Genomic DNA, 23,269 nt, shown 5'->3' with positions numbered 1-23,269 from the left:
AAAACCAAATTAGACATGTTGCTACCCTGTTTAAAGTACAAACTCCTTAACATGACTTTCAAATAGAGCAGCCACCCATCCCAGTGTACCCTTGCTGTGTCTGTCTGTGACTGCTGTCCAGGTATAATTATTAACAGCTCCCCTTTCATTTTCAAGTCCTGGTTTGAATAATAAAATATATGGTCATCCTACAGATAAGGCCGTTCTTCATTGTCTAGTTCCACCTATCTCTCCCGGTGCATTTCCAGTCAGACCCAAGAGATCCAGAAGTTTCTAGCCATCCTGTTTTTTTGAAATGTTTTCTTTCACTCTGTACCTTTGTCTTAGAATAACTGTGCACAGCTTCCTTCCCCCACTCAGCAAATTCCTGCTCTTTCTGTAAGATTCAATGCAAACATCTACTCCCCTGTGAAGGCGCCTAAATTCCTTTTTGCGGGATGAGATATCCCTCTTGCGTGTTCCCCTATCACTCTCTAACCAAGCATACCCATTTCAGAATAATGCACTTTAAAAAAATTTGTATTGATACATAATATTTGTACATATTTATGGGGTACACGTGATATTGTGTTACATGAAAAGAATGTGTTGTGATGTAGTCAGGGTACTTAGGGTATCCATCACCTCCAGCATTTATCATTTCTATGTGCTAGAAACATTTCAAGTCCTCTTTTCTAGCTAATTTGAAATATATAATACAATACACTGTCATTAACTATAGTTATCCTTCTCTGCTATCAAACATTAGAACTTATTCCTTCTACCTAACTGTATGTTTGTACCTATTAACCAACCTCTCTTCATCCCCACTCCCCTGCACACACACACACCCTTCCCAGCCTTTGGTAACTATCATTCCCTGTTCTACCTCCATGAGGTCAACTTTTTCAGTTTTCACATATAAGTATGAACATACAATATTTATGTTTCTGTGCCTGGCTTATTTCATTTAATATAATGACCTCCAGTTCCATCTATGTTGCTACAAAAAAAGATTTCATTCTTTTTTATGGGAGAGTAATATTCCAATGTGTATACATATCACATTTTCTTTATCCATTCATATGTTGATGGACACTTAGGCTCCCTATTTTTACTATTGTGAATAGTGTTGCAATAAACATGGGGATGCAGGTATCCCTTTGATATACTGATTTCCTTTCCTTTGGATAAATTCCCAGTAGTAAAAGTCCTGGATTGTATGGTAGTTCTATTTTTAGTTTTTTGAGAAATCTCCATATTATTTTCCACAGAGGCTGTACTAATTTACATTCCCACAGTATAAGAGTTCCCTTTTCTCTGCATCCTCACCAGCATGTTATTTTTAATATTAATCATAGCCATTCTAACTGGGTTAAGATGAGATCTCATTGTGGTTTTGATTTGCATTTCTCTGATAATTAGTGATGTTTAGCATTTTTTCATATACCTGTTGGTCATCTGTATGTCTTCTGAGATATTCATGTCCTTTGCCCACTTTTTAATGGGATTATTTGGTTTTTGCTGTTGAGTTCCTTATATATTCTGGATATTGGTCTGTTGTTGGATGAATAGTTTGCAAATATTTTCTCCCATTCAACAGGTTGTCTCCCCATTCTGTTGATTGTTTCCTTTGCTGTGCAGAAGGTTTTTAGTTAAATATTGTTCCATTTGTCTATTTTTGCTTTTGCTGCCTGTGCTTTTGAGGTCTAGGCATAAAATCTTTGCATAGACCAAAGTCCTAGAGTGTTTTCCCCTATGTTTTTTTTCAGTACTTTTATAATTTCAGATCTTACATTTAGGTCTGTAATCCATTTTGACTTTTTATAAATGGTGAGAGATAGGAGTTTAGGTTCATTTTTCTGCATATGGCTATCCATAGGGTGTCCTTTCTCCAGTGTATGTCCTTGGTGTCTTTGTCGAAAATCGGTTGACTGTAAATACATGGATTTATTTCTGGCTCTCTATTCTGTTCCATTGGTCTATCTGTCTCTTTTTATACCAACAACATGCTGTTTTGGTTGTTATACCCTTTACCTTAAAGTCAGGTAGTGTGATGCCTCCAGCTTTGTTCATTTTGCTCAGGATTGCTTTGGCTATTTGGGCTCTTTTTTGATTTCATATGAATTTTACAACAGAACAACAACTCATCTTGTTGACTGTCTCTGGCATTTAATTGTGAGCTTCATGAGAACAGAAATCGACTTTAAATTCAGCAGCTGGCACAGAAAAGTTCAATGAAGCACCCAAAAGAATGAGAACCACAAGTCATTCAGAGTCTGAAGGACATCTCATGTAACCAGTAAACAGGTAAATAAACAAAAGCTCTGTAAGAAGATAATTAAAGAGCAGAATAGATAAAAACAGAGAATTCTGTTAGAATGTTATTATCTTAAAAATAAGAACAATTTTAAAATATGGTAATGCCTCAAAGTAATTTCAATGGAAAGAGTTAACTTCTGACATGCGCTTGCTCTTTTGGGACCCAAGGTTTGCAATACTTATTATCAGGCTTGAATAGCTGATGAAGAGCTGACAGTTCACATGTGGCAATCATGTCCCCCTGCTACTAACCATATTTCACAGTTAAAATGAATATGCAAGAAATGTGTCTTATTACGAGGTTTTAAAGATAATCCTACCTCCCTAAGACTGAATAACTACATTAATTTGAGACTCTTGAAGTGATAATCCAGCTTTTACCAGCTGCTGTTTCTGCTGATAGAGAAAAAATGCTTTCTTTATCAGTAACATATCATTCCAACTTGAGAAATAATTAGGATATTTAAAAAGCAGCAAAGTCGTATACTTTCCATTTTGAATAAACAGAAAGGGTAAGTAGTAAAATGTGGTATAGCTGAATATATGTTACCTTTAATATTTTGCATGATAATATGGCTAAAATATCCTTTTATTCCACAAATTATTGATCAGTTACTATAAATTTATACTTTAAAAGTTCACCTCGTTTCTATAAGCAAAGCTGATTTCTAAGTGAAAAGTATTTATTTGACTAAGTTATATGATAGTTAAAAATTGAGCATACCAATATTGCTATTTTAATATTATGAAACAATTGCATATCTGCCATTTGAGGTGATGTCTATTGTACTCCTAATACAAGAGCTCACAAATAGTCCCCAAATATCACAACCTACTGAACTGTAGACGATTCTCTCCTTGTGATTTCAAACTAGCTGGGTGCTCAAGTAGCTTTACAGCTCATCAGAGCTGTCCCCCGATACTACAAAATTAACGTGAATAATATAAAATGATTACCTTAAGGTGTACAGAGTGCACTGCTTACATGTATCTCCATATAGCCCTAATAAATATTTTCTAACTTCTACAGTAAGAATGCTGTTTGATTGGAAAAAAATATATTAGGTATCTTTAATTAGCTACTTAAATTTAACTTCCATTCTAATAATCTAAAACTCCAATTACCCTATTAGAAAATAAATGTCCTTGATTTAAATTCTAATAACTGAAAAATAATCTAAAAGAAATAAAAATCATCTGGATACGAGAAGTATGAAAAGTTTTGAGGAAGAGTCATCTTGTTTGGAAAGAAAATAATTTTGCCCACCCACATATCATCACTGTTTTAAGTTAACAACTGAGCTTAAATTTTCTACATTTATGAGAATGTTTATAAATCAGTCTTTGCTGTTCATTAAAATATTCCTAAATACTTTTCTTAACTTTTAAAAATGCCCTCTAATGAAGAATTTTTAACCATTTCCCCCATAACAGCACACTGTATTTGATTTAGATGCTGGAAACTTAGGAGACCATAGGTAATGACCATGTGCAGCTTCATTTGACCCCCTAAAACCCTGGGCTGCTGTCTCTACCCAGTGTCCGAGACCAACGGCTCTGTGCGCAGCTGACTGGCAAAAGGCTCAGACGTTCACCCTGCAGCTGTACCTGCCAGGATGGTACAATCTCAGCAGAGGCAGGGGCACGGAATGGCCTTTCCACCTACAGAAGACTTTATTACATAGACGTTCACTTCCTAAATCCTAACAACCTTTAACAGCACAGGGAGGATTTGGAAGGGACTGCCTCCTAAGAAGCTGGCATACTGCTGGTTCCTAGAGCTGTTTTCCTTTTGTTACACATCATCTTCTTCCTGTGCCTGCCACATCCCCATGGACAATAGTAGGAGGCTGGCTTGCACATGACACCAGACAGCAACCATCTACTCAAGTCAGTTATTCGCAATCTAGGCACTGATTAAAGCATTACATCAATAAAACGAAAAAACAGGCTTTTGGTGCACATTCCCTCTTTTATTCGCACACCAGGGACTGTGCTAGATACCAGGTACACAGTGTTGAACAAAGTAAATGTGACCTTTGCCCCTATTAAGCTTACAAATCACTGAAATACTGTTCAAGTTTAAGATATAATAGTTGCCTTCTGGGATACTGCAAACTCTTCAGTTGTCCTGTGCAGTGAAATGGATGAATAGCAAATCTAGAGTTGGAGCTCATTTTTTCCAGAGCTTGTAATGCCCACATCCTATTGCTACTAAGAGAAAGTTAAATTGCCTTAACAGTTTAGATGAACAACTTGGACAAGTTGCATTCTGGTCTCCCCATGATGCCTTGAATGTTTGTCTATGATACTAAATTCGGCAGATAAGAGAGAAAATTCATAGGACCGTCTATATAAATCCAAATCAGTCTCAGTGACAGCACAAGGAGCCAACAAAGCTTCTTTCTGGTATTCACACTTTCAACAATGAATTGCTAAGCACCTGCTATATAGCAAACACAGCACCTGGTTCTGATGGTTCTGATGGCACTGCCAAACAATCCATCCATTTTACTGGAATACGATTGTTAGAAGGATGTTAAAAGGATAAGCATTTTTTCCATAAGTAAGTAACATGAAATGAAATACAATTCAGTTTTCAAAACGGTGACAAAATGTGTGAAATACTTCAAAAAATTTATTTCTTCTTAAACCAAGTAAATATTTTTATTGCTTATATACATATCCAACGAAGATACAAAAGAAAGGGTGACATAAAAAGGAAAGCAGAGTCACCAAGTCATTGGATTATTGCAAGGGAATAATGAAGAACCATTCACTAATAATTTCATTTAACAAAGAGCAACTAATATTACCAAATACCCTACATGATATAAAGAAAATTTAAGAAAAAAATGAACAAGCATGGCCTGAATTCAGGGTGTTTGTGCACAGAGTCTGTGATCCCAGCACTCAGAACACATCTCTATTTTATAATTTAACACTTTACATTACAAATCATTGCTCAATGATGAGTTCCACAACTGATCTGACTCAAGAATAGGACCTGTGTTTTATTAATCTTAATAATCTTCTATCCCTAGCACATCCTTTGAGATTGTTTGCTGAAAGAATAAGAAGCAATTACTAAATGAATGCCAAACACATGCTCTCCCACATGGAGTAATGAAGGACAGTGTCACAGAGAGGATGAGACACTGAGTATTTCCATAAGCAAAGACAGGAAAGCACACACAAACCAGAGCAAAAGGACAAAGTCTGGATTCAGTGGAGGCAACGACATGGGGGAACACCATTAGTGCAGGCAGCTGAAGGCCTGAGTGCTGCACAGAAGAGCTGTTTCATTCCATAGGCATCGAGGAGTCACTTGAGTGTTTTCAGTGAGGGGAGTAACAAAATCCCAGCACTACTTCGGAAAGATTGCTTGGGCGGCTGTGTGAAGGATGGATTAGGAGACACACGAGGCAGGGAGATCAGTCGGGTTTTATTGCAATAACCCAGGTGAGATTCAATAAAGACTTTAACAAGGGTGGTGGCAATATAAAGAATGAGCAGAGGAAAGAACAAGCTAAAAGAAGCATCAGGAAGATATACAAGGATTAATGGAGGCAGATGACAGAGGACAAAACGTCACAGAGATGAAAGAAAACACTGAGTGAAAGAACAGAACAAGGCCTTCTGAAAAGATGACATTCATCAGGGGCCTGGAAAAACCTAGTCTTAGGCCGGGCGTGGTGGCTCACGCCTGTAATCCTGGCACTCTGGGAGGCTGAGGCGGGTGGATCACTCGAGGTCAGGAGTTCGATACCAGCCTGAGCAAGAGCGAGACCTCGTCTCTACTAAAAATAGAAAGAAATGATCTGAACAGCTAAAAATATATATAGAAAAAAAAAATTAGCCGCGCATGGTGGCACATGCCTGTAGTCCCAGCTACTCTGGAGGCTGAGGCAGAAGGATTGCTTGAGCCCAGAAGTTTGAGGTTGCGGTGAGCTAGGCTGATGCCACAGCACTCTAGCCAGGGTGACACAGTGGGACTCTGCCTCAAAAAAAAGAAAAAAGAAAGAAAAGAAAAACCTAGCCTTAGCAACTAGGCAGAGTGACTTTTCCTTGGGTCCAGTATTTAGATTAAGAAAAGGGTAGGAGACTTTACCTTGGCTGGCCCTAGACCCCAGTGAAAAAGAAACAAAGACTTTAAAAAGATAAGTTATCTAATTAAAAGGCCTGTTCCATTAGCAGGAATTTCTCAGGAGCAGATTAGTGCTGTCGTTCTGTGGAGCCAGAACTCAGCAGGGAAGGAACAGTGCAGTCTCTTCAGTTCCAACATGATTCACAGCACAGATGTTTTCATGCATCATACAACCCAACTGATCTGATGAATTATTTTATATAATAATTTAGCCTAGAAATAAACATGTTTTAATATCCAAATGGATTTGGTGAAAGGGGACATGCCCCCACGATTCCTAGTCCATAGGGTGTCTAACACTACAATTCCAGAAAACAAAATTCTTTTTTTCACAGAGAACATTCCCTAGAGAATATAATTCATTTTTTCTATAAAAGTAAGGCAACAGAAATGGGATTGTCATCCCTGAGACTATGTAACTAGAAGGGGAATTAGAAACATTAAAAACATAGTACTATTCTTTAAAGTTAAGTCATAGAGGGCTACCCCTCAGGCTGTCTAAATACTAAGGATCTGCTAGGCCACACCTTCAAAGACAAACGTAATTAGCAAGAGCACTCAAGAAAGCCAAACATAATGCAAATCCATGATGGCTGCAGACCTGAACACTTCACCAGGGCCCACAGATACCCCTGTTTAATTTCTCAATATACAAGTTAATGATACTATTAATAATAAAGGAAAAATCTATTAGGAATAAAGATGTTCTTACTTATTTTTCTCACTTTTATTTTTGACTCAATAATAGCAGCAGCAAAGCTAACATATTCTGTTTATCTAAAAACTCAATATTTAAGAAAGTAAAGCCCTTGTTTTCCACAGGTTAGTAAAAATTACTTATCTAAAAAAGGCTACTTTAAATAACTGAGACCAACTTATTAACCAAAGAGAAAATGCCTAATTAACTTTTCCAACATACAATGAAGACCAACCACTTAACAGTTCACAAATTCAGCTGTACTTGCACATGGAAGTTATTGTTATAATGCTCTCCAGCATAAAAACATTGCTCTACCAATTCTCTATTGAGTCATTTCCCAAGTAGGGTATCCTCTCTCAAAGTTTCTCAAAAGCAGCATCTTTGTAAACCAAGTTGCAATGTCTCTACATTAAAAAGAAATACCTTCTTGTAAACCACGCTGCAATGTCTCTACTACATTAAAGAGAAATTCCTGAAGTCAACTCACACTAGACCCACACTAGAATCCATTTTACAAACCTAATTACCTAAGCAAGCATGTTCTTAAAACTCTATAGCCCAAAACTGAACAATATGGAGAAGATTAGCGTAGTCCCTGCACAAAGACGACATGCAAATTTGTGAAGTGTTCCATATTTAAAAAAAAAAAAAAAAAAAAAAAATCCCATGTGATAAAAGATACCCACTCCTGCCAAATAAAGGACCTTAATGGAGCAGGCGGCAAAATGGATATAAGAACAGATGTGTCACAGAAGCTTGCCTGTCCTTCTTTTTCCCTTCTTTCTTCCCTACCCCCCTTTAAGTTTGCATGCCCTGTATACAATGAACATTATTAAAGCCAACCATATGAATAAATTAAAAAGTAACAGTTCCCCTTCAGGACGTGTAGTAAATGCCTGCAATCGGATTTTTGGCTTGATCTACCTTCTGATAACAGCTAACATTTACTGAGCCCCGCACTACATGTTTCACATGTATTAGCCCATATAATTCTCAAAAATGTCATATATAGCAGAGGTGTGACTAAAACCTACATTTTATAGATGAAGAAAGTAAAAGAGAGATTAAGTCACCTGCCCAAGCCAACGAAAATGGGTAAGGGCTGGCAGGCAGGCATCTGACCCCAAGCCCAGCCTGCACCCAGCACACTCCACCACCCACCTCCTGCCTCAGGACCATGACCTGCCACCTCCACAACCCAGCCAACCGGCCTGCCAGACAGCACTGCCCTGTCGGCGCTTCATCTCTACTCATTCCATCACCCCTTCTCTTTCTGTATCCTTTCTGGGATAGTGGATTCCAGTAACGCAATCAAGTCAAAGGCTGAACTGGGGCTCAGGGAGGAAAATGGGAAATCAGTAGGTGCATCATGTTGCAAATTTTTTGTGTAATTTTTTTTTTCTGGCAAGACAAGAACTTCAGTATTTGTCATAATATCAAGAAATGAATCCTTCTCCTCATAATACAGTGAGATTATTTCTTAAGGCAAAGTGAAGACAATGTAAAAAGCAAAACTTAAATACTTTTAGAAGGAAATACAAAAGGACATCTTTACAACTTTGTAGGAGCAAAAAAACAATTTTCCCTCAGAAGACACAAAAAAAACAAACTATAAATGAGAAGACTGATACATATATACACACATTTACTGCATTAAAATAAAAAGATTTCTAACTGAAAAGACAATAAATGGGAAATTAAAAGGCAAGCCATAAACTAAAAGATAATTGCCACTCTTCAAAGGAGTCCTGTCCAGGCTGTCCACCCTGCAGGCGCACTCCCAATTCCCTGGGCCGGCACCCGTGTCTGGTATTGATCAGACTTTTAAATGCTTTGCCACACTGATGGATGTAAAATGGTATCTTGTTGTTTTACTTCACATTGCCCTGATTACTCTGTGATTACTACAAAAAAACTGAAGATCTTTTCACATGGCTACTGGGTGTTCAGTGTTCTGAGAATTGCCTGTTCATACTGTTTGCCCAATTTCATTCGGGATTGCTGCTGGGGTTTTACTTATTAATCTGTAAAAGTTCACATAATGATAAAGTTCACATTGAAAATATTAAGTTAGTGGGAAAGTGAATGTTTTCCTAAAAGTAAATCAATGAATGGTATTTTAATAGTAGGAAAATTGGCAAGTGTTAAATTTGTCTTTGCTGGTGACTTACTTCTGATTTTGAGCCACCCTGATCAATGTTGTTACTTTTTCAATGTTGTTATTTCTGCTTGTAAACAGTGAACTTTTTAATTACAAATCAATTTAGAACGTTACACATATACTAGCAAAGTATATGAATTAACAATTCTCAAGAATAAACAGCCTCATTAGTAACCAGAAAAATACAAACAAAATCAAAAAATTCCCATTTTCTAGAAACCTAAGTGGCAATGGCTTTTTGAATAATAATAGCCAATGTTGGTGATGGATATAGTAATTACACTCTCAGACAGTGCTGGTAAGAATATAATTCAGTATAACCTAATAATAGGGAAATGTAGCAATCCGTGGTAAAGCCTTAAAAATGTTAATCACATCTGACCTTGTGGTTTCACCTCATAGCATTTATTCAAAGGAAAAAGTCAATCACCAGATTCCTTACTCCACCCAAGGATATCCTTCTCAGTATTACTCCCAAATTTAGCATCATTCACTGAAAAGTTGGCTCCTGAACAGCTTCAAGCAGTAACAGATCTGCTTTTTTCTTTAAGAAACCCCTATATGATTTAGGGTAGTACTCACATACATCTCTGTTACTGAGCAACAAAAAGTGCCCAGACTAATATATTAATTTTTTTCCACTACAGTAAAATGGAAACTGATTTTTAGACTACTTCACAGGGCATTTAATTATCTTCCTCTGAAATGAAACTGCAGGCAATCAGTGATCTGCTTTCTGTCACTATAGATTTGTTCACATTTTCTATCATTTTATATAAATGCAATTTTATGCTATGCAGCCTTTTGAGTCCACCTTCCTTCACTTAACATGATAAAGATTCATCCATGTTGTAGCATGAATAAATAGTTCCTTCCTTTATTGATGAGTAGAATACCACTATATAGATATACCACATTTTATCCTTTTACCTGCAAATGGACATACAGATTGTTTCCAGTTTGGGACTATTATAAATAAAACTGATAAGACCGTTCATGCAGAAGTCTTTGTATGAGAATGAAAAGACAGGAGTATATGGTAGGTATATGTTTAATGTTTTAAAAATTTGCCAAACTATTTTCCAAAGTGGTTACACTATTGTACATTTCCACCAGCAGTGTATGAGAGTTCCAGTTCCTCCACATCCTCATCAACACTTGGTATGGTTAGTGTTTGTAATTTTAGCCATTCTAATAAGGTATAGTTAGTGGAATACATTATTTACTTTACCTAGTTTTAAAATTATTTTTTCCTTGCTATAAATTAAACGTAAGTATTAAAAAAGCTAAAGTGTTAAGATTTAATAGCTGCCCCTGGAAGTAATGGATTTCTTCTTACTAGTAGTATAAAATAAGGACAGGACCACCAAATGATAAGGATATTATGGAAAAATTTCATGTCTTGAATGGATGAAAAATATCCTTTTAACTGTCTATGTATCCTAATATCTCATGGATTCTATTAAATGAAAAATCGTTGGGAATTACAGCCAAAAGAAATAATTTCTAGAGAAGGCTAATAAAACAAAGCTATTCAAACAGAAAAATAGAGCTTGTTCAAGAAATAAGTATACACTATTATTTTGAGACATGCCCTGCTATGGTGGTTCCCAGAGACTAAAAAGTCTATTATTAACAAAACAAATTCAAGGTATAACTTATTTGTTAAACTACATGCACAGATATTCATACCTTATCTATACATAAAGTCCATGCCTTCTGGTCCATGACATCTGATTTACCATCATCCTTCTGGTTTCATTTAGTGCCCTAACACTCTGAGCTCCAAAGTCAGTCACCACAAAGACACTCTCCTGAAAACACTTCATTCTTTTCCGACTCTGGTCCTTTGGCCAAAGCTGCCAAATAAGTCTTTCTCATTGCATCTCACCATTGATTCTTTCCTCTCCAGTCCCCTATTCTCAAGTTACTAGAGGATAAACAAAACGTATATATGTAGCTTCAAAAGTCTAAGGTAAATGTTCCTCCCCTTTGGTGATGCCATGTTTCATAAGAAGAATGCATCACTCTGTCTGGCTCTGCTCTAACAATGTGAAAAATGTGCATTCATCTTTCAAGATTCACTGTAAATATCACTTTCTCTGGGTTCCCCATCTCCCACTTGCAAAGATGGGAGACTCCTCTGAGTCTCCACCTTGCTCATAATCCTTTTAATGCTCTTACTTAGCGATAAGCACTGGAGCCCCAAAGAAAGAACCACCAGCACTGAGGGGATCCTCTACTGCAGAATAAAATCCACAGGCTTCAGACAGGTAAGCCCCAGGCTCCTACCCAGTTCAGAGTTACGTTCTAAAAAGTTAAAATTACTTCAACCCTGACTTTGAAATATGTGGAGGCCAGGGTAATTTTATTCAATGAAGACATATTTTCAATTTTAGCTATTTAAGAGATATTTGCCCAAATGCAGTTACCACTAAAGCATCGCATATTACAACATTCTGTAAGTATGACACTTTCTTCTAGATGAGAGAAGCAGCCTTAACTCTGAATATGCTTTCTTAGCCATTTTGGTGCATAGATGCCACCAAAGTTATCAAGCTACCTATAAACACTTAATCCACAAACTTGAGATTATACTTTAATGCAGAAAATTGGAAATATGACTTTCCTTGGCATCATTTATCAGAAGTTAGAATGATTTCCATTTAAGTAATTCTCAACTCATTTGACACATCTCTTATCACTCAAAATACTAAGTCCAAATATAGAAAACAGGTTCTTTAAACACACAGAATCTGAGACCTGTCAATCAGTCTTAGACAAGTATTACAGGCACTGGCACATTTGCACCAACAATGTACCATTCTGATCATATCAAAAGATACATGCCCTGCTTCCCAATTAATGATGCCACATCTAAAACAGCACACTACAGATGGTATTTGCTTCAGGTTGACAAGCAAGTACCATTAGACTAATAATAGAAAAGGATTTCTTTGTTCAAGGATACATAGCTTAAGTTTTTAGATCTGCTCCAAAGATTCCTTCAATGAACAGTCATCCTAACATCACACTGGCCACATGAGTAAGCCCAAAATAGCTGGGCTGTTCAGGGGAATAAAGAGTGTATGGGATCTGTATTAACTCCCAAAGAAGCAGTCATGTCCATACATTTCCCCCTAACATACACACAATAATCCTGAGGTAAGAAAGGAAGATATAAAACTCTGATTATCTAGAACAGTCTAGATATACGGAACTTTTCAGATTTGGAACTTTGTATTAGTTAAGCCAACTTCTATCAGTCTTTCACATCTATCAATTCACCAGCTTTTATACTAAGCACTGAGGATGCAGAGATAAATTATACAAAGAAACTGCCCTCAGGGAAGTTAGCATTCTATTCGGAAAAATGATACTGAGGCAAATAATCTTAACAAACGTACAAGTTCAAGAAGTAGAGGTGACACAAAGAAGGAGATGGTTAAGCCACATAAAGGATAAAAGAGGTGTTTGTGAATACTAAATATGCAATTTAAGAAGCTTCAAGGAACACTATATTTTCAGGATTATATTAGCAAAGAGAGAGAAGAGAAGGAAGATGAGTATTTCTTTTGCTGAAACATGAAGATGATTGATCTTCCAAACAGCAATTATATATCAACACTAAGGAAAGAGAAAAGAGGAGCTGATTTATATTAGAAATAAATTCTTCTAAGCCAAAAAAAAAAAAAAAAAAAGCAACAAAAGGTCAGGAGTGCAGTCTACAAGATAGTTAAATCCCAAAGTCCGTGGAGAAAAATGAAACCATGATCATTCACAGATGAGGAACCAGTCACAAAAATATCCTTTTAAACTTAAGTTAGGGAAGTGATCTAATAAGAATGTTTACCTACTGGAGGGAGGACTTGAATGTACCAGGAGAGGAGGGCAGATGAGTGGGTGGGCAAGGAACACATAACCAGAACAGCTCAAGCCCAGTTTCCCTCAGACTGCCTTACTTGGCACCTTTTATATCTGTACTGATGTTTTGAAGTTTCCTCAGCTTCTAAATTTTGATGACTTTATAAATTTCCTACAGCAACCAGGAAAGGTCTGAGTATATATTAAAAACTTAAGTATTGCTGAATATAAGCGTTACTTTCCAGAAGTAGGATTTAAAGCTCAGATTTTATATTAGTCAACTTGGACACCCATAACAAAATACCACAGACTGGGTGCCTTAAACAAAGGAAATTTAAATTCTCAAAGTTTTGGAGGCTGGAAGTCCTAGACCAGGGTGCCAGCGTGGTCGGGTTCTGGCGAGGGCTCTCTTCCTGGCTTGCAGACAGAAGCTTTCTCATTGTTTCCTCACATGGTGGAGTTGGGGTGAGTTCTCTGGTGTCTCTTCCTATAAGGGCACTAATTTGAGGACCCCTTCTCATGGCCTCACCTAAATTTAACTACCCCCACAAAGGCCATATTTCCAAATACCACCACACTGGGGGTTAGAGCTTCAACATATTTAGGAGGGGAACAATTCACTCTACAGCAGATCTTAATATAAAAATTGCTAATTATAAATCCAATGGAAACTGAAGGTTGAATAATACACAGGAGAACAGAGATCTGGCTCCTAGAGGCCCTCCTGGAAGATAATGCCAGAAAAATCACCAGTTCCATGGGTATGTTTCAAAATGATATTTCAGCCAATATATGTTTATTGGGTACCAAATGGCCACAGAGAAAAAGGGGGCGGGGAGGAAGAAGGGAGAATAGCAGGAGAGATGGGCCCTGCCCTCCAAGATTTTAAATGTGAATGCAAAGCTGGAATTGCCACTATAAGGGACCACTGGAAATAGCAGTAACACAGGAGTTCTGAGGACAGAAACACCTCAGGACAACAATCCAGCAGAAGGACTTCCGAGAAAGAATGGAGCTTAATGGAAAAAGTGCATTCTGGAGAGAAAAAATGTGATTAAAGGCTTAGAAACAAGTATGCCAAAGGCAATATTCAGAAGGTGGTGAGTGGGTCAACATGACTAGAGAGAGAAGAAACTAAAACTAAGATTGGAAAGATAGGTTTCAGTCACATGAACAGGGCCTGGAATGCTCAGCTAAAGAGTTAGGACTTTATCTGGGAAGTAATGGGGAGCCACGAAATGTTCTCTGAGATATGATAGTTATACTGGGGGTAGGGGGGACCAGAAACAGAGAGAACTATTAGGAAGTGTTAAAATACTACAGTGTGAGTGAGCAACTAAGGAATAGAGTCTGTCAGTTTAATCTCAAATCTAAAAAAGAAATAGAAATACCAATAGATTCTGCTATCTAGAGTTCAAAGAGAATCCTCAATCCACCTGTGGTGTTATGATATACATATTGGTTTTCCTGGCTCATAACTCCTATAGCCCTTATTAAAGTCTTTTGTTATAATGTTGGGTATGTTAGGCCTCAGAAAACACTCTCTGATCTTCTCCTGCCCTATCCGAAGGCTAGAATCTAATCTTCCTCCACCTTTCTGATTGTGGGTCATAAGACCCTAATTCCAGAGACAGTCCTGCCCCATACCCTGTCTACATGGTTGTCCACAAAAGCCCAAGAGGGCTGGGTTCGGAGAGCTTCCAAAGAGCTGAACGTGTGGAGGCAGACAAGAAGGTGAAGAAGAACTCATCCACGTGCTAGAAGGATGCAACACTCCAACTCCATGGGGACAGAAACTCCTGAGCTCGCTCTGGACCCTTCTAGACCTCCCCCTATATATCTCTTCACATGGCTCCTTGTTTGTATCCTTAGAGATACTCTTTGTAAGAAACCAATAAACATAAGTAAATGTTTCCCTGAGTTCTGTGAGCTGCTCTAGCAAATTAATCAAATGCAGAGAGGGAACCCCAATTTGAAGCCAGTTGGTCAGAAGTTCTGGAAACCTGGACTTGGGACTGGTAGGAAGGAGGAGTCAGTCTTGGGGACTGAGCCCTCAACTTGTGGGACCTGATGCTAACTCCAGGTAGACAAGGTTGGAACTGAAACAGAGGATGCCCCACTGGTGACCACTGAGTGGTAGGTAGAGAAAACCCCCACAGAAATCTTCTGTGTTGACTGCTGTGGTGGGAGAAGAGAGGAAAAACACAGTTTGACAATTTTTCCCAGAACACTACCTCTGCCTCAAAATGCTCGTGTTTTATTTGTTTATCCCTTTCCTTTTGTAATCGTCTATTTTATAAGTATTTATCTAACATCTCCTGTCATAGCACCTCACAACAAAGCCTCATTATTTTCTATTTCTAGCAAAGAAAGAAAAACAAACAAAGGTAAACAGTAGAAATTTATGTTTATCGGTGGAGTTCTTTGCTTTTCCACTAGCATACTTAAAGGAATAAATATTTAAAACATATGGCATAATGCTCCAAAATATTCAACAGACAGATGGCATGATAATTTGATAATCTCTTCAAAGTACTCTTAATTAGTGAGTTTTAAATTAATTTGCTTAAAGACAGTGGAGGCTATCAAGAGAAAGTACCTGCAGTCATGTGCCACACAGCAACTTTTTAGTCAAGGAGGGACCACATGTACTCACACACCACAGTGGTCCCATAAGATTATAATGAAGCTGAAAAATTCCTTTTGCCTAGTGATGTTGTCACCATTGTGACACAGCAACATAATACATTATTTATGTGTTTGTGGTGAATGGTGGTACAAATAAACTATTGTGTTACCAGTCACATAAAAGTATTGGATATACAATCATGTACAATTATGTACATAATACTTGATAATGATGATAAATGTCTATGTTACTGGTTTATGTATTTACTAAACTACACTTTTTATTGTTATTTTAGAGTATACTCCTACTTATAAAAAAATAGTTACCTGTAAAACAGCCTCACATAAGTCTTTACCAGAAGAAGGTACTGTTATCATAGGAGATGACAGTGGCATGCATGTTATTGCCCCTGAAGACCTTCCAGTGGGACAAGACATGGAGGTGGAAGACAATGATTTTGATGGTCCTGACCCTCTGTAGGCCTAGGCTAATGTGTGTTTAAACTTTAGTTTTTAATAAAAAAATTTTTTAAGTAAAACAAATTTACAAATAGAAAAATGCTTATTGAATGATAGGAAGAAAGAAAATATAATATTTTTGCATAGTTGTACAATGTGTTTAAGCTGTGTTATTAAAAAAACTTAAAAAATTAAAAAAATTAAAAAGTTCATAAAGTAAAAAAAGTTACAGTAAGCTAAGGTTATTAGTGAAGAAGAAAAATTTTTAATATAAACCTAGTGTAGCCTAACTATACAGTGTTCATAAAGCCCACAGTAGTATACAGTAGTGCCCTGGGCCTTCACATTCATTCACCACTCACTCACTGACTCACCCAGAGCAACTTCCAGTCCTGCAAGATCCATTCATGGTAAGTCCCCTATATAGGCACACCATTTTTTTACCTTTTATACCATATTTTATTGTACCTTTTGTGTGTTTAGATACATTTAAATACACAAATATTTGCCACTATGTTACAATTGCCTTTGGTATTCAGTACAGAAAAATGATGTAAAGGTCTGTAGCCCCAGAGCAGTAGGTTATACCACATAGCCTAGATGTACAGTAGGCTCTACTGCATAAGTTTGTGTAAGTACACTCTGTACCATCTGCAAAATGACAAAATCACCTAATGAAGCGCTTCTCTGAATGTACCCCTGTTTAGCGACACATGACTATGCTATGAATCATGGCATCATATGAGCAAAAATATCATGTGGGAATTTAAAAAGAATCTGAGATCCTCTAAGGACTTTTTAAGTCATATGTTATTTTATTCTGTGAGTTAAGTAAAATTGAACTTTATCCATTAGGTTTGAGTTAACACAAAGCCACCTAGAAGTAATCTCAAAAAACAATTTGTGTCTAAAGCCTTTTAATTAACATGTATGCTGAATATTCCTTAAAATGTACTGAAATCTGAGTATCAACATGCACAATAATTTCCTGAGCAGCTGTCATTCTTGATTAACAGAACAATCACAGACATAGACAATAGTATGACACAGAATCCGATTAACCGTTTAATGTAAGCACAGAAGAATATATAGCCATCGGAATAACTTCCATGGCATGATTCGTTCATTTACATAAAGACCTCCGAACAAGAAACCAATGTACGAAATTTGTTGGTATTTAGAAGTGAGTAGCAGACAAGGATAGTTTGAGCTTTGTTCAAGATCAACTAAAGACATATACACATATGTAGGTGTTTGTGCAAGTATGTTACTGAGGTATAACTCATACAGTTGTCAAGTGGACAAATCTCAAATACACAGTTTAGTGATTTTTACATGTGTATACACCTGGGAAATCATCAAAGACAGGATATTTTCAGCACTCCAGAAGATTCCTCTGTGCTCCCTCCTAGGTCAAATCATTACTTGACTCTATTACCATAGTTTAGTTTTACCTTTTCTTGATCACCATATAAAAGTTATCATACACATGTACACATTTGCGTCTGGCTTCTTCGGCTGAACATTAAGTTTGTGAAATTCACCTGTGTTGTTGGATGTATTGATAGTTTGTTCTTATTAAGTACTAGGAATGTACCACAATTTATTTATCTATTCATTGGACATCTAAGTTGTTTCCAGTTTGAGGCTCTTATGAATTAATCTACAATTAACATCTTCTATATGTTTTTTGTAGACATATGCATTGCATGCATTTTTCTTGAGCATGTATTGGGGAGTGCAACTGTTAGGTCATTAGGCAGGCATATGCTTAGCTTTAGTAGATTCTGCCTAATAGCACTTCCTCTGACATATTAAAGGGAAAAGAAATACCTTTTTGTAACACGCAGAATGATTTGTTTAGTTATTTCTTATTTTACATCACATATATTTAAAGTAAAGTTAGACACCCTCTAGTACAATGATTCCATCCGAACTCAAATACCAGAATTACCTGGGAAATCTTTTTAAAAGAATGATTCCTTGATGTTCCCATACTCTGCCAAACAACTCCTGCCAATCAGTAAGGATTAGAAACTACCGCTTCATGACTTTTATTACCAGAATCAAAACTATAAATACAATGAATGGGTTAAAAAGATATTTCATAAGAAAATAAAAAGTGTTATGTAAATGTAAGGCATTATGATTTTATTTAATTTTAATTTGTTTAAATTAATTACCTAGAAGTAAGAACTAAAGTCAGGGGTGTTCATTATTTTTTTTAATTTTTTAATGTTTGTTTCTCTCACTGTGTTTCTTTCTTTTTTTTTTTTTTTTGAGACAGAGTCTCACTCTGTTGCCCAGGCTAGAGTGAGTGCCGTGGCGTCAGCCTAGCTCACAGCAACCTCAAACTCCTGAGCTCAAGCGATCCTCCTGTCTCAGCCTCCCGAGTAGCTGGGACTACAGGCATGCACCACCATGCCCGGCTAATTTTTTTCTATATATATATTTTTAGCTGTCCATATAATTTCTTTCTATTTTTAGTAGAGATGGGGTCTCGCTCTTGCTCAGGCTGGTCTCGAACTCCTGAGCTCAAACGATCCGCCCACCTCGGCCTCCCAGAGTGCTAGGATTACAGGCGTGAGCCACCGCGCCCGGCCTTCTCTCACTGTGTTTCTAATAAAGAGAAAAGTTCTTGACTAACCATGGCAACCATTGCACTCAAAGAAAATTAGCAAATCCAAGTCAGAACAATGTTTTTGGAATTGAAAAGACACCCTTTTTAAGAGGAATGATACAGAGCCCTATAAAACAACCACATCATCAGAAACAGAAAAATAAAAGAACAATCTTAGAGGTGAGAACATGAGATTAAGACTCCTCTCAAAACATAATGAAAATCTGAAACTTGTCATTTGAACGCCATAAACCTAATATGATGACGATCATGAAGAAGCCATGGCCTTATGAAAAACTTGTCAACAGCAGACTATCAACTGCTTGGGTAAATACACAAAAATAGCACCAAACCATCTCCTCCCCACCCCACCCCTGCGGAAAAAAATGCACAAAGCTATAGAGAGCTTAATTTTCAAAGACGTCATGTAGGCAGGACTAAAAAAGAACTGAAGAAAGATTTGGGCAAATTTATGGGTGATACCATAAATTACCTGAAAGAGGATGGATGTAGGATATACTTGACATAAAACTGACATCAGAGAAGACATAACTGAAGGCTTATACAGAGTAGATACAAGGACTGACTTTTGGTAATGGAACCAATGGTGTATGCCCATGCACCTTAGCAAGCAAGCACTGTCATTTCTATACAATATTAAAAAGACTTACTTAGAAGCAGAGTATCAGAGAATCATGAAACTGGAGCAAGAAATTTAAGAGACCACACAGGCAAACTCTTTTCTAAAGGTGAGGAAGGCATGCGCAACTCAACAAAAAAGAGCCCCAGCCCAGCACCAGCTAACACATTTTAATGGATGGCAACTGAAAGCCCAAATTCTTAGGTCATCAAGATGCATGTCCAGTGTCCAGAAGGTACATGAGGGAGGGTCAAAAGTTTATCTCGCTTGCCTGAAAGGGATGCTAAAGCAAAACAAGCAGCCACAATTTGCCTGATGTAGCAGTATGATTAGAGCACACACTGCCCTTTCTGGGCTGCTCCAAAGAGTCTGTCATCAGTCGGTGGTTCCATTTCTTTTAAGTAAAACAAGGCACCATTTTCCTTTCAGCTTCAGAAACTATAGTCTCTTTTATAAACTACACAAATACCTTATGATGGATCTTTCAATAAGTGCTCACAGTTTCTTCAAAAAAGTAGTATCTGTCCCCCAAAATAATCACCTGTTTAACCCTAAATGTTCATACTCACACAACCATGGAAGCTCTTGATACTTTTAAGGTAGACCTTAAACACCAAAATCAAGCTTCAAATTCAACAGTTCTTTTATCCTCAATGATTCCAAATCACAATTAAAAGAATAAAAAGCCTGATTCTTTGCTTTCAATCAATATAATCCCAAGAGTCCCAGCATCCAAACATTCACATAAAATATTTTAACTTTATGTATTTAGAAGAGATAAGCTGATCCAGTAAGGCGATCAATAAGATTGATCTGAGTAAGATGACAGGGCATGTACTTACAACTGACATTAGTCACCAAATAAGGGGGTTCATGCTTTAGGATGCCACAAACTCCCAGAGTATAAATTAGCACCATTATTCACTAACAAAGCAGTATTTTTTCTTTTAATAACAGTTCACCTAGATATTTTACATTGTTACAATGTAAAAAAAAGCACATAAGAGTATTCTAAATGCTCAATTTAAAGTCAAATGGATGATTATAATTAACTAAAGAATTTTAAACAGATTTATCAAAATGGATTTTTACATAGAATTTATACTAAATATATAAAAGATACCCAGTCAAAATATATGCTGTATATATTTAGACCTTTCTTTATAAGTCACCTTTAAAATTTTTAGAATATACAATGAAGTTCAGATTTATACCCTTAGCACTGATTTAATTGATAAAGATCCTCTTTATACTGTCAAAACAAACTGTTAAAACAAATATTCTAAAGCACATATTCTTAGCATGAAGTTTAGCCATACATTATTTTATACCATATACTTACTACATCAAACTTCTGAGTGATGTTCCCTTGGACATCAAGTAAATAAACCTTGCCATAATGTGTGCCCAATGCCAAAAACTGTAAGAAGAACAAAGAGGTAGATTAATGGACTATTAATACACAATTAGTAATTAAACCATTTTGAAAGTCAAGATGCTTAATGTATAAATGATCTGCAATGTCTCAGAAGATATGCATTCCTTGGAGAAGGCTTGTTTCCAGCTTCAGGGAAATAACAGAACAGGGCCTATTTTATTGTGATAGTGCAAGCTAGCTGTCAGAATGACTCATGAGGACCCTCATCTACTGACAACTAATGGTGTGTATGCAGTCTGTACACAATGCCTGATGGACTGAGGCAGTAAATTAAAAATGCAGCCATGAGAGCACGACCAACCTACAGTTGAACTCAAAGTCAGAAAGGAATGATTAAGAAACTCCCCCTAATTTATGGCAAATGTGTAAATCTGTGCTATCATTTAAATTGCACACATGCACACAAACAACAAAATATTTTTTAGAGTGAAAAATCCATGCCATATTGAGGTACCAAAAAACTCAGATATATTATGCTATCAGTTAGTTTTAATATGCCTCTATAAAAGTTAATGCATAACACTGAGTGTAAATGTTTATATTCTAATGCAAAAAAAAAATCCTTTCTGTCATAAAATAACTTGAGCTACATATTCATTTTATGATATAAAACTAGTTCACAACTCCCACTCTTTAATTCTTTGCACTAATCCTAAGCAAACCAGAAGAAACTTTAGGACTACCTAAAATATGACATGAGAGTTTTCCTCCTTTTTATTTCTTTAAGCATTACTCAAATAGTCCAAAATTCTCTGTATTTCATTGCATGTGAACATGCTTCAATGCAACCCATAATGAAATGCTCAAATTTACAGGCACTACTAAGCGTTTCAGTCAAGCAGCACAATCTTTAAAAAATAACCTTACAGAAAGTCAAGATTTAAAAGGATTTATCAAAATGGAATTGCTTAAAATGAAATTTCAGTTCAGGCACTTAAAATATGAAGCTACATTAAAGAGGAGTCACAAAAAGGGAAAGAAGGGGTTCATTAGAAATTCATCCCCTGCAATGCCTTTCACTCCTGCAAGGTTGCCTTTTTTCAGGAAGAAAAAAGTCCCCAGGGTAAAAAAAATCAATACTGGTTAATAAAACATCAGGTGTGCAGACATAACTAGGTATGACGATTCCGCTGCACAGGCCTGCCTGAATGCACCAGGTGCCATGACGATTAGTCATCCAGGGCGGACGGCAAGCCTGGTGAAAAGAGGATGCTTGGGCGCTGGAAGGGAAAGGGGAAGAGGTAATTCTGGGGGGAAATTAGTCTGAATATTTAAACCAAATAGGAATGTTTCCTCCAGAGCAAAAGAACATTCTAATCAGAAATAGGGGACTCAAACAGTTGTAATTTTATCGCTACTGTGACACTCTGACAATCTTTAAAGAGAGAAACACCACACATGATATGAACTAACAAACAATACTCCATTCTAAGGCTATCTGTGGTAAAAGAATGGGTCTTAAAAGCTCACAGCACCCCAAGTATCTCACGGTATTGATTCTCCTCATAAATACTGTATTTAGTTTGTGAGGAAACCAAGGGAGATTGGATCCTTAAAATACTTTAATACTGTGTCATTCTCTGACACCTCTGCAAAGGCTATTTTTAAACTGCTAATTACATTTTATTTCATGGAAGTTTTAGAGGTTCTATACAGGGAACTTTACCCAAATATTAATTCCTTCTCTTCATTTTTCCCCCAAATTTCTAGTTTTATTCATTTAACATGTAAGATAGAAAACAAAATAATTATTCCGATTTTATAGTTTTATCCTAAAACTACAGTTATGTTAGAATATTTTTGAAAAAGAAATTCAGTGATTTGTTTTAATGACCTTTTGTTTAGGAAAACATTTCATCATTTAGATTAATTATTGCTACTTCCTTTTAGAAATAAATATGTGCTCTTCAAAAGAAGTTTAATAAGCTGGTCATATTTATTTAACTACTAAAATTATGGATGAGTCACATATTCATTTGCTAATGCTTTTGACTACTTGAAATACAACAAAAATATGCAAAACTGGCCACAAATGTGACAGACTATAAATACAAATGCTTCAAATTTTACTCTCCTTCCAGTCCATTAAAAGTCTTGAGCTTCTGTAGCTATTGACTTTTGTTTCTTTTTTTCTAACCTCAAAGCACTTAAAATCCAGGATGGACAAAGAATAATTTCATTAGTCCCTTTCATGTTGAATTATAGAAACTTGACTCACTTTATAAACTATCAGATTGAGCATCCTTTGGAATCCACTAAGCACACCTGCTTTTACTTTGAATTTTATGTAAGCAACTTAAGTAACTTATAC

At 36.6% G+C, this 23,269-nt stretch overlaps 1 protein-coding gene and 1 non-coding gene across 2 annotated transcripts in view; one reads left to right on the top strand and one right to left on the bottom strand.

The window, feature by feature from the left end:
• The window catches only part of VPS41 (VPS41 subunit of HOPS complex), a 192,916-nt gene that overhangs the window by 128,294 nt on the left and 41,353 nt on the right, over nucleotides 1-23,269 (bottom strand). The window contains exon 4 of the mRNA XM_069462590.1: nucleotides 20,863-20,940. Coding sequence (XP_069318691.1) covers nucleotides 20,863-20,940 — 78 coding nt within the window. The remainder of the gene's footprint in view (nucleotides 1-20,862; nucleotides 20,941-23,269) is intronic.
• LOC138377693 (U6 spliceosomal RNA) lies at nucleotides 7,686-7,788 on the top strand. The gene has a single exon (XR_011231855.1). It is a non-coding gene; the product is annotated as a U6 spliceosomal RNA (small nuclear RNA).

Source organism: Eulemur rufifrons, chromosome 29 (assembly GCF_041146395.1).
Source record: "Eulemur rufifrons isolate Redbay chromosome 29, OSU_ERuf_1, whole genome shotgun sequence".
Lineage (NCBI taxonomy): Eukaryota > Metazoa > Chordata > Mammalia > Primates > Lemuridae > Eulemur > Eulemur rufifrons.
Note: the sequence above shows the minus strand (reverse complement) of the source record. Positions and strands in the feature narration are given on the sequence as shown.